This window comes from Physcomitrium patens, chromosome 23 (genome assembly GCF_059467195.1).
Source record: "Physcomitrium patens ecotype Gransden chromosome 23, ASM5946719v1, whole genome shotgun sequence".
Classification (NCBI taxonomy): Eukaryota; Viridiplantae; Streptophyta; class Bryopsida; order Funariales; family Funariaceae; genus Physcomitrium; species Physcomitrium patens.
Window position 1 is genome coordinate 4,029,574 of NC_143432.1, and position 11,632 is coordinate 4,041,205.

The 11,632-nt window shown below is 42.2% G+C and overlaps 1 protein-coding gene and 1 long non-coding RNA gene across 5 annotated transcripts; one reads left to right on the forward strand and one right to left on the reverse strand.

The window, feature by feature from the left end:
- The first annotated feature begins 1,686 nt into the window (after window positions 1–1,686).
- LOC149986489 (uncharacterized) lies at window positions 1,687–3,834 on the forward strand. 2 transcript variants are annotated; one of them, XR_016500224.1, is made up of 2 exons: window positions 1,687–2,506; window positions 2,900–3,834. It is a non-coding gene; the product is annotated as an uncharacterized LOC149986489 (long non-coding RNA). The 2 variants fall into 2 exon arrangements; XR_016500223.1 differs by having other exon boundaries at window positions 3,029–3,834.
- A 913-nt stretch (window positions 3,835–4,747) lies between these two features.
- On the reverse strand, window positions 4,748–9,758 carry LOC112275914 (protein AUXIN SIGNALING F-BOX 2). Of its 3 annotated transcripts, none has more exons than XM_024506675.3 (4): window positions 9,133–9,758; window positions 7,030–8,198; window positions 6,210–6,711; window positions 4,748–6,054 (listed from the first exon to the last, which is right to left on the reverse strand). In XM_024506675.3, exons 2-4 carry the CDS (start codon window positions 7,485–7,487, stop codon window positions 5,299–5,301), a joined length of 1,716 nt encoding a protein of 571 aa, XP_024362443.1. In that variant the 5' UTR covers window positions 7,488–8,198; window positions 9,133–9,758; the 3' UTR covers window positions 4,748–5,298. The 3 variants fall into 3 exon arrangements, with proteins under 3 accessions (XP_024362443.1, XP_024362444.1, XP_024362442.1); XM_024506676.3 differs by having other exon boundaries at window positions 9,340–9,641; XM_024506674.3 differs by having other exon boundaries at window positions 9,105–9,641.
- Window positions 9,759–11,632: the final 1,874 nt, after the last annotated feature.

An 11,632-nucleotide genomic window follows, 5' to 3' on the forward strand; every position in this document is an offset into this window, starting at 1 on the left:
AAATAAATAGAAAAGTGGATCTAAAATGCAGCTTTGCATTGACCAAGCATGCTTTAAGATGCTAAAGCTTTAACAAATTATACTTTTTTCTAACTTTCTTTGAGATATATAACAGATTTTTATATTAGGAATTGAAGTTTTTTAAAATAAATATCCAAATTAAGCCTCATAGGATAGCAAAAATTCACAAAAGAATAATGCAAAAGCTTTAAGATGTTTGCAATTTACTAAAAAAATATTTTTTATTGAAAAAAGAAATGGTGTTTCAATATTTTTTTTACCACCAATGATGTAGGTTTTCAACATCTACTAAGTAGGTATCTATGATCTTAGATGGTTTTATTTTTTAAAATAATTTAACCAAATATATATATATATATATATATATATATATATATATATTGATCTAAACATTATAATTGAATCATATTTTTTAAAGTTTTTAATTTAAAATAAGCAGCACATCCTTAACAGATAATTTGTACACATGCTTTGAAATTTTTAAGCAAATAAAAATAAAAATGCATATGGTAAGGACATAATCAATATTTCTACATTACAATAATATAACTTTAGAATCACTTACAGTTCCTAAAGTGGATTTAGCCAATAAAAACCTTACTTGTATACAAATTTTTTTCTTGAGAAAAACAAAGAAATATAAAGAAGACATCATGATAAAAATGCTTTAATAAAATACCAAAGTTATGACTTTGAAATTTATTACTAGAAAGAAGATTTTAATATAATAACATATACAATTAAATTAGGCTACAAGTTCTTGCAAAAGTACCAAGGCTGGTGGAATTCAATCACTTTTAAGTAAAGAAATAGACTAGATATTAATTAAAAAAATAATTTATTTTTACAATATATCTTCATATTTTATAAGAATTAATGTTAATATAAATTAAAAATTAAAAATTAAAAATATTATGACAAAAGAGAAGCACTACTACATAGCTAAGACAAACCATAGATGGTCAACAAGCTATTTAAAATCAAAACAAAGAAGATACTATAATAGAATTTCAAAATCTCAAAAAGTGGTTTATTTATTCACAAAGTTACAAAGAGTACCTAATTAATTTGTATCACAATAGCTTGTGACAATATATCAATGCCCTTTCAAGGTGTTAAGACTCCATATATTTTTATGTTCTTTAACCAAAAATTAATTAATACAATGAATAAATAATTTATCTTCTATATATAAATAAATAAATAAATTGATGTATAATTTTGTATGGAAGTTGCAATACAAAGAGTAATATCTTCTAATTGCTATAGTCATCTTCTTCTTCTATTAAAAACATACAAACAAAGATTACTAATTCAACGTACAAAAAAACATAAGGAACAACCTTTTAATTGTATTCAATCATATCACTACTTATAGATAGACACCTTTTACTTTAATCAAGAAGATCCTTAGCATCTACAAATTAACTATCCTTGCATAGTTTGATGGAGCTTGTTACCATAACACCAAACGGACATTAGGAGAAAGGGCTAACAGATACATATATCGTAACTAAATACATATATCGTATCGTATGTATTCTGGTGTGTGTGTGTGTAATGTTGGAGGGCTCCTAATCTCGCCGTCCTTGCCCCTTGGGTCTAGATGACCACATAAACATCAGACCACGAAAGCAGAATTGTTTATTCATGGAGTGATGGAGGCATTTTGCAAGTTTGCGCTCAGAGCTGAAAGCTGATGAGAGCCTCTACTAGAAGAAATTTGAGGTGGTATTGATGATGAGAGAATCTGTGTGATTGATGGATAGACAACTCGAGGCTTGATCTTGTGGGTTCGACAAGAAAACATGGTGGCATTCAACTTGTATTGGGTGCGTTAGAAAGAGTTAAAAGAAAGAACTGATGAAGGTCTCTCTCTCTCTCGCTGTCTCTCAAGCTCACAACACATGATTAGGGTTCCAACTGTGCATGTTGAGTGGCTACCATATCGTCCCTCACACGCTGTAAATGTGACCCATCGATGAAGCATGGGTGGCTGACAAAGTGATTGCGACATTCCTTAGTGCAGATCCTGTAGGTTGCGAAAATCCCAACCCCGGTGGCTGCATTGCTAGTGATCGGATTCGATGCAACTTTTGGTGAATCCATCATGCAAACATAATACTTTATCAATGGCTGATGGATGTGGTCGGTCGCATTTTTTTTCTACCCTAGTGCAGAGACAAACGTGAGGTCTCTCTTCCAAGATTGGGCAGAGAAGAGGTTTCGGGAACTCGAGATTCAGCAGCATAGGATGCAAAGAGTACCATGATGCTCTTGACAATATCGTTTGTCAGTCTGCTGCAGTAAGACGTAGCGTTGGAATTCATTTTGGTCGTGTCATGTGTAGTTTTGTGGAAAAGATACAAGAATCTGCTTACCGCAGCAAAACACGGATATCTAGAGATCCTTGCAGACAATCTGGATGAGATCCCCACAGTCGGTTGGCTGCTATATTGGCATCAAATATGAGCAAATATTCAGGGTACGTCTACTTCGACCCAATGACCATTAAATCATTTTTGATTAATTTTCTCCTGCTGGTTCCCCTTAGTCGTAGATATTCTGAACTTAGAGAAATGTGTTCTGTGGCTACCAACCTATATCCAAAAGGGCTGGCAGAAGTCTGCGACCTGAGAATTCCGCCGTTCTCTCATGACTTAGTCTTCATGTTGGAGTTATTTGTGTGAGGTTAACTGCCAGATGTTCCTTACACAATTTCTTGAGAAGGCTGGAGATTGCGCTGTGAATGGCTCCCATGACTCTTCCAGGCTAGCTTAAATTCAAGCGCATTTTTATTCCATTCAAGTGTCTTGAAACTCTTGAAAAAAAAATGGGCTGACGTAGATAACACACCTGTTCTCGATGGGATTTGCAGCTTTTGAGATTGAATCCTGTGTGGGCGGGTGCAAGTTCGTTCCTGTTGTCATCTTGAAAACCCGCCTACTCGAAAACCATGTAGAATGAAAATGGGCGATTGAAATTGTGGGCGGAGCTTGTGAACCAGATCAATGAGAACCAAGAGAATGACGATGGGGTTGAGCGGCTAAGCGAAACATTTTCTGCAGCTTCGCGAGGGAGGATGCTTGGACTAACAGTGGTTACAATCAGTAGCTTCGTCCGTGGATCAGACCCACCAACTTGGTGCTTCCTTACAACTCTCGATTTCTTGTGATAAACCCAAACATCAAATGTCCACGCGTAGTTTTTAGTCAAAGCATCTGGCTGCATCTGCCAATGATTATTACAGTCAGGCTTGCAACGGGCAAGCACAAGTGTCCGAACTCTTTAACTCTGCATGTGGAGCATTCAGATTTTCGACACTCTAGGCTTAACGCTACCTAGGTGTACCACCCTTACAGAAAGCCAGCATGTTCACCGCATCAGGCAAGCCCAGAGAGGATCCAGCCAAAAACTCTACAGTAGAATCACCTTAACCCCATTACTCTCAGCTCATTACAACCGATCAAATGATGCAGAAAAGCAAGCGTTAGACAAAGTGCAGATTGAGGTGCACCAGTGCGGCCAATAGTTGAGACAAATATGAGACCATGTGTGGTTTCTGAGGCCAAAGAAGCAGGGGAGGGAAGGACGGTAACCCTACAGTTGATCAGTTAGAAGCACATGCAGTAGTTGGTATCAGATTCCTCAGATGCCTGTGTACATTCTGTCCCCAGGAGATTTAGTTCCATGTTTCATGTGTTCTCGCCAGGACGCTTACATTGATGAGAAATAGGAGCTTCTGCGGTGCTTCCTCTTTCCTGCAGTTCCTATTGCCCCTAATATTTCTGCAATTTGTCTTAATGCATTGAATTTCCCTCATGATGAAATGCTTTAATAATAGTTGTCTGAAAAGGTGGTCTATGCAACCGGCTTTACAATTACAGAATAGCTATCAACAGGCTGGGAAAACAAAGATGAATCGTGTACATTGACTTTTGCGAAAGAATGCAAGAGAGATGCATTTCTAGATTATTTTGTGAGCATCGGTGGAGAACTAAACGCTTTTACGATTTGAATCCAGAGATGGGCATGTACTTCAAATTGACTTTATTGGCAGCCGCCTCTGTCACAGAAGCCAAACCTTGTCAGACTTCACGAGACCGGAGGTTTTCTGTCATAGAAGCAATAAATGAAGAGTAGTGAACACATGGAATTCTTTAACACTTTTAGTGTAAATCGGATACATCGTTTTCAAACAGGGAGGCAACCAAGATGTAACATGTGGCTAATCGTGCAGCTGAAAGTAATAGGTCAAATAGAAACCTGGAGTTACACTGGGCCGAGTTGAGCTGAGCAGTATGTTCCTACATCTGGTTCGAGAATTCCACACCCACACCATAAACTAGCTCTCTAGCTTGTGGCAAACAAGGCTACGAAGAGCCTCGATGTGCTTGATCAAGAATTAATAGATTTAGCCTAGTCTAGTATTTCCGGGACTGCGTACATACAAGCGATGTCAGGGGGAGGTGCAGGCTTTGCAGGCTTCAGAGTAAAGAGAGCTGGCCTGACACTCGCAAGGACACCAAGATGCAATACCAGCCTGCCCACTTGTTACCAGCGGGAAGGTGGCAAGCAAGAAAATATAAGAAAACAAAGGTCCTTGTAATGGAACATAGGCACACTCTATGTAACAGAACAATGCCCATCACACACTGCAATACTGATAATCGGCCAAACCTGCAGGCAACTGGAAACTAGTAGAAACATGGAAGAAGAGACCATGTGTGAGGGATTTTTTTCCTTTTTACTGAACACGGACCATCAAGGTTAACAGAAAGTGCGTAAAGGTGCCCAATGACAGCCCATCAACATCTTGCGTATTACTGGACCGGGTCCTTCGGGTGAGGGAAGTCCAGATGCAATCAACATTGTGAGATAAATGAGATGGCCCCAAAAACAGCTCGGCAGACTTTCCTACAGAAATGTGTGTACTAAGCTCTCTACAAGGGAATTACAATAGATATTATGTACAGTATCCAAGCTACCTCTTGTAGCACCCAAGCCTAAAGCTGACTGCAGAGAAAGCAAGCCAGCCAGCCAGCCAGCCAGCCGGACGGCCAACCAGCCATCTAAAGGTCATCTACAGCCAAGCCGTCTACCTCTCCGAGGGGGCTTCTCACTTTTACCCCTTGCCTCTCCTTCTCTGAGTCTATGGCTTCTCACAAGGTGGAGCAAATGTAGGGATGGAAGAAAGAAAATAATGGACAAGGAGTCCTAACAACCGGAAAAGATAAAGAAAGGGGAAGCAGTAGAATAAGTATATGCCATGTATTTTCACTTCAAAGTTTCTACGAAGTGTGGGGCATCGCTGCGGCGCCCCTCAATGGTGCGGTAAACGTACAATTTTTCGACATACTGACCTTGCTCATGGGGTGGCTTCTCAACATCCTTGATAATTTCGACGTTGAGCGATGGATTGTTGGCTGCCAAGAACTGGCAACCATCCCGGGTGAGATGGCACGACGACATCCACAACGACCGCATGGACTCGTACTTCTCGATGCCCGTCAAGAGGGCCTCATCGCCGAAGGGACAATCTCTAACCTCCAGCTTGCGAAGCCTTGGGCAGCCATCTAGAACGTACTGCATTCCAACATCACTATCCCCCGCAAATGCCACTGACAGCATACCTAGATTTTTAGCATACCGACCAATATACTCAAAGGTCTTGTCGGTCATCTTCCCCGAAAGGGACAGTCGCCGAAGATCTACACATAGCCTGCAAACTGCTCCGAATCCTTCATCCAGGGGCTGTCCAGTTACGCAATCTTCCATGTAGCACTTCATGATACACAACCGGAAGTGGGTCATCTTCGGGCAGTTCTCGGCAAACCTAGTCATTGCAGCGTTGGTCATCTGCTTGCAGAAGTACAGAATTTTCCTCAATTCAGGGCATCCCTCGGAGATCGCTATGAAGCCCTGTTCTGTGACAAGGCCATCATCATCAATAGGGTAGACACGAAGCTCCTGCAAATCCTTGCAATTCACTGCTGCAGCCGCTAATCCCTTGTCACCCACGAAGTCCTGAACCTGAAGCACAACACCACAGGGATTAGGGTTAAGTTTGTATGGGGACAGTTACAAGCTAATTTTGGACAGAGTGTCCCCGTTTAGCAGAAATGATCGCAAATTCAACTAAACTCCTGCTGCTCACATTGATTCTACAGTGAAGGTGAGGGACCAACCAATAGGCGTTGCACCTTAGTGCAATAACTGATGAACTTGGTAAAATCCGTAGTCTTGAGAGTGACATTTGATAGATCGAGGCTAGTTAGATTCAAACAGACTGGGTACATCGTGGGTAGGCACATTGGAATTACTTCCCAAAGCCCTGACAGGCTCCGAAGATTCTTACACCTCTTGAGAGAACCCTGAAGCTCGTGGAGTTTACCCCATGACAAATTTTGGTTATATATTCCTGTGCCCAACACTTCCAGTTGCGGAGCTCTTAGCAAAAGCTTTCGCAACTGATCGAGAGAGATATCCTTGTTCAACTTGAGCCGCTTTAGACATGGGCAGCGAGCCACCAGAGCTTCCAAACATTGGAAGGCTTCTTCATCAATCATGCATTTCACAGTAGCAAAGTTGAGCCACTCTAGAGATGTTTGGGTTTCTGGAAAAGCTTTCAACCAGTCTCCACTCCGAATATCAATATCGTTCTCTTGAAGATCCAGCACTGCGAGATTTCTACGCGCACAGGAGCAAATAGATTAGCACACACATAGTATCTCAAATATGTCCATATTACTTTATTGTTGTTATTATTGTTATTATTTTAACATGTGTTAATCTTTTAAAAAAGACGACGACGTAAAAGTTGCTGCTGTTGCGTCGACGTACTAAAAATCATTTCGCTGTCGTTCATTCGCAGATGATGACATGTGGAAAGATTACTAGAAGCCCACATGAACTTCACGAATACTCGTCAAATAATACCCTAGTAAGTTCCTACATCGAAGTGACATCAAATAATATCGATTAAAAGTAAAAAGAAAAATTTAATACCTGCAATTTTTCGTGATCTCTGTGATCCCATCTGTACTGAACCCATCGCAGCTGGTGAGGCGTAAAGATCGAAAATTGGGGAAAGCGACAGCAACCATTCTCAGACTCTCATCGGACACAGTCATGCGCTTCAACTTGAGCTCTTCTAACCCAGGGTAGTACTCAGCCATAGCCTCGATCCATGGCTGAATGAAAGCGCCCCAGTTTTGTGGAACTAAGCCGAAATCAGTAAACCTCGGCCGCCCTTTCATCTCAAGGGCTACCAACTTGGGGAAACGTTTGATGAGGTGGGCCGGAGAAGCCGCGTAGCAGTTCCCAATGAAAACTCTCCGCCTGCTCCATCCCTCGGCCTTGTACCAGGCTTTGCACACCAGCGAGACAGAGTTTCTGTCCCTATGGGAATCCAGAAAGACCAAGACGTGTTCGAGAACCTCGTCTGGGAAGACCGATGGGGGCATCACTGCCTCCTCACTCCCTGAGGATTCCAGGGCTACAATACTTTAAAAGCGAAAGATGTTTTGTTCACACTAACCAACCAACCCGCACTTGCATCCCTTTTCTCGTTTGGATCATGATGCTACGTATTCACTGGGATCTCAAAAATTAGCAAGCTATAAACCGCGGTCCATCTGCCACTCCTACAGAGATCTACCAGGACCACATAAGTGCATTCGATGCCACCAGCACTGTAGACGAAACCCTTTCATTTGCTTAAAACTCACATCAACTACTGTAGTGGAGAACCAAGTCGACCACGATCTCGAGGTGAACGTGCTGGCTCTGGAAAACACCAAGTCCTCTCAAAACTTAAAGGAACAATGTATGGGAAGCCGCAAACCCATTCCCTCACAATAATTCTATGCACGTGACAACCCACATGCAACGCCTTCACCGGTCTGTCCGTAGGCAGCTCGGGCACCTAGAGAACCGCCAGGCTTGACATTCACTAGCAAATGAAACCAAATACTTCGACCTTGCGAAACAATGCAGGACACCAGCAGCAAGAAAAAAGTAACCTTTAGAGAAGTATTCCCCGTCTCCCTCACTAAACAACTCTAATGTTTTCTGACCAAGTTTCGCCTCCTCGAGAACACAGGCGTCTATGTTCAAGTTCAAACCTCGCAATGAAACCATGCATGAAACAGCCTCTCCTGTTCTTCTGTGCTCGCCTGTCAAATTCCAGCGAATAGGCGTCAACCAATAGCAGAGTTGTCACCGAGACATGAGCTAACAGAAACAAGGATGCATCTCACACTTGTAGACACAACCACCATGTCGATAAATGGAATACCATCCTACCCTAATACTACTGCAAAACAAAACCCCAAATCACCAAAAGAGGCAGATCAAAGGAGATGACATCCTAGAATCCAGAAAAATGACACATAGACTTGCACACTCCTCAACCAAATAATCAGATGCACCAGAGCCAAATCCCACGCAATGGACGACCGCCAGCCAGATACACCTCCAGCTAAAACAGCTTGCGAAAGCCTATCCCTCAACAGTGACAGCCCTAACTCCCCTCCCAACCCTCCACACTTCCATGCCTCACTACGCCCATTATTCGACTCTATACCACCCCTTCGCAACGCCGCAACACTACAGTTTCTCACATCCAAACCAAACATTCTTTTGCTTTCGATTGTTTCTAGTTTTTTTTTTTTTTTTTTTTTTTTTTTTTTTTTTTTTTTCCGATAAGAACCATAGTACCAGCGCGAGCTCAGTCCTCACAATCACTGCAGCAGCAAACTAAAACTCCCCCAAAATCCCATGGACTCCGAAAACAATCAGACCCACATGGGAAGGAATATATATATATATATATATATATATATATACACACACACACACACACTAATACTCACACAAAATCGTTCTCTTCTCCCACCACTCATGAACAACACCTCCCTTCCTCCTTTCAAATGCAAACCTTTCTCTGTCGCTCTTCTCTAAAGCTCACAAACCTGCTGCAATCCTCACCATACAAGAAAAGCTAAATGAGCGCCAAAAAAAAACAAACAAACAAACAACAACACCAGCAAAACAACACTGCTTCACCACCTCCCACCCACCTCGGTCTCCCTGAAACAAGTTTCTTACTTTCGACTAAGAAAACCACAAGACCTTTTTCTTCTTCTTCTTCTTCTGATCCGCGAGGTCGTGATGCGGAAACTGGCAGAGGGAGAGTAGAGAGTAGACAGACAGACAGAGAGACAGAGAGAGCTCCACTTCAGGTGGGGTGGGGAGCGGAATGAGTAGTAGACGACGGGGAATGAATGAGTAAGGAAAGAACGATTATTAACTTACGACGACAGTTAGCGACGATGATGATGATGAGTGCAAAAGGCAAAAGGGCAAAAATATATGGGAACAAATGGCATCATCACCATCATCATCAGATCTGGCCAGGCAAAGTGGCACAACGCAACGCAAGACAAAGCACAAGCACAAGAGGAAGGGGATGAAGAAAGCAAACCAAAGCTAACCGAAGGGAGACGTTAACCAGGGCAAGAAAGAAGCCTTGGTTAGAGAAAGAGAGTGACAGAAAGAGAGAAAGAGAAAGAAAGACGACCCAGATTCTTCTTCTTCCTCCTCTTCAGCAAAGGAGAAGTGGAGTGGAGTGAGGCCTTCTTCCCTTCCCTTCCCTTTCGCTTGCTTGCTCGCTTCCTTGCGCACTTCCTCGCACCTGGTCAGCACCCCCCCCCCCAACCGCCCCTCTCGGCGCGGGTACCTGCCACTGGCTGGGTCGAACCGAGGCTCTATTGCGTAACGGCTGTAGGTGACCGAGGCGGGGGAGCAGAAGAAGGTGGGTGGGTAACCGTGGTAGGGTTCCCAGTCAAGGATGGGTCAAACCCACCGTGCGCGGGTATGGGGGAATGAATCGCAGTAGGGGGTGGGGGTAGGGGGTGGGCTTGATTGCCCTCGTGTGTGTAAGTAAAAGGGGGGGGGAGGAAGCGGGGCCCAGTGGGCAGAAAGAGGGAGAGTGTGTCGTTGTTGGGTTGAGTGAGTTCGATTATCATTGGGATTATTATTATGACATCATGCACCACCACCACCAGCCTGGCTCCCCTCCCCCCTGCCTTTCTTGCTACTGCAATGAGAGATTTGGATGGATGGATGGACGTAATTTTGCGGATGAATGAGAAATTCATGTTACTTCATGACCAAACTAACTACTTACTACTTTTTGAGAACCTTGGCCGATTAACTACGAATCCATATGTTGTCCTAATAATGCTTACTCCAATTGCATTGGAATAATTTCTTTTATTTTCTACATAAATAGAGTTGCCTGTGTTACAAGAAAAGAATCAAGTTCATTCTTGCATTACAAAGGGAAGTGTCTGCATGTGTGTGTGTGTGTGTGTGTATATATATATATATATGTGTGTGTGTATGTGTGTGCTTACTTGAACACACTTCCTTTAGTGTGTTAAAGTAATTGGGTGACTTAGACAAATTTCTGTTTTTTAAACAGGAAAGCATTTTTTTCTTCTTCTTCTTCTTGCCCACCCTACCACACCCCCACTCTACTTTGAACACATAGGAGATGTATACCCCCCCCCCACCCCCCATCACCCATACATTCACTGCTCACACTCCACATCATTCAACAAAAATGAAGAAAAAATGGCTCCCCAGAAGCTGCCATTTTCCCACTAAACTATGTCAGAATCTGTTTTAAACTTTCTTCACCACAGAGTAATAGTCAACTTTGTTTCATTTCTTTTGGGGGCTACACTTGGTTTTGTTTGGCATGCCTTCCAGTTGCAATGAGTTGGAAAAGTCTAGGCACAAAAGGGAAGGCAAGGAAGGAAATCACCCTCATTTGCTGCAGCTGTGGGGTCTTTGTGAAAGGGCCAATGGAATGGCAAGACCTGAGGGAGAAAATTAAAATAAATTAAAATAAGAGAGATGGAAGAGGATGAATATAGTAGCTGGTTTGAGTGTGCATGGATGGATGATAATCGTTTTAGTGGAGGCTCTATTTTTTTATATCAAAGGCTACCATAAGTGTTGCATTTTAATTTTTAATTGTTTTTTTGTTGATGAAGTGAATGGCTAGCTACTAGCTAGAACCCATATTATGAAGATGCTAGCTGTCATTTCTTACACTAGGCGGAGGTGAAGAATAGACTTTAGATTGTTATTCGTTTTATAATGTGAAATATCCCAACTCAAATGAATTCTATGAATGCACCACAATTCCTTTTACATCCAGGTTAGTAAGTACAAGAATAATGAGAAAGGTGCACTCTCCTTAGTTGGCAACACAGTGTGACAAAGGAGGAGGGCCTGGAGTTCACCCCCAAGTATAACTTTAAGACAAAGCAATATTCAGCAATAAAGTGCCACACTTCACCTCTTCCACATGAAGTAAGTGGATCCACATTATTAAGATTCCAGTCTTGTCAAAGCTGAAAAATGGCATCAGTGTTGCCACACAGGCCCCACCCACCCCAGCATCTTTCCAGGTATCTGGTGAAGCCTTCAGAACACAAAGAAGCCTCTTGCTAGAAACAATGATAAATGAAAAATATAATAAAAAGGAGTTTTGAGAAGAAAAAGAAAAAGAATCACCTGGGCCACTTCCAAGTAG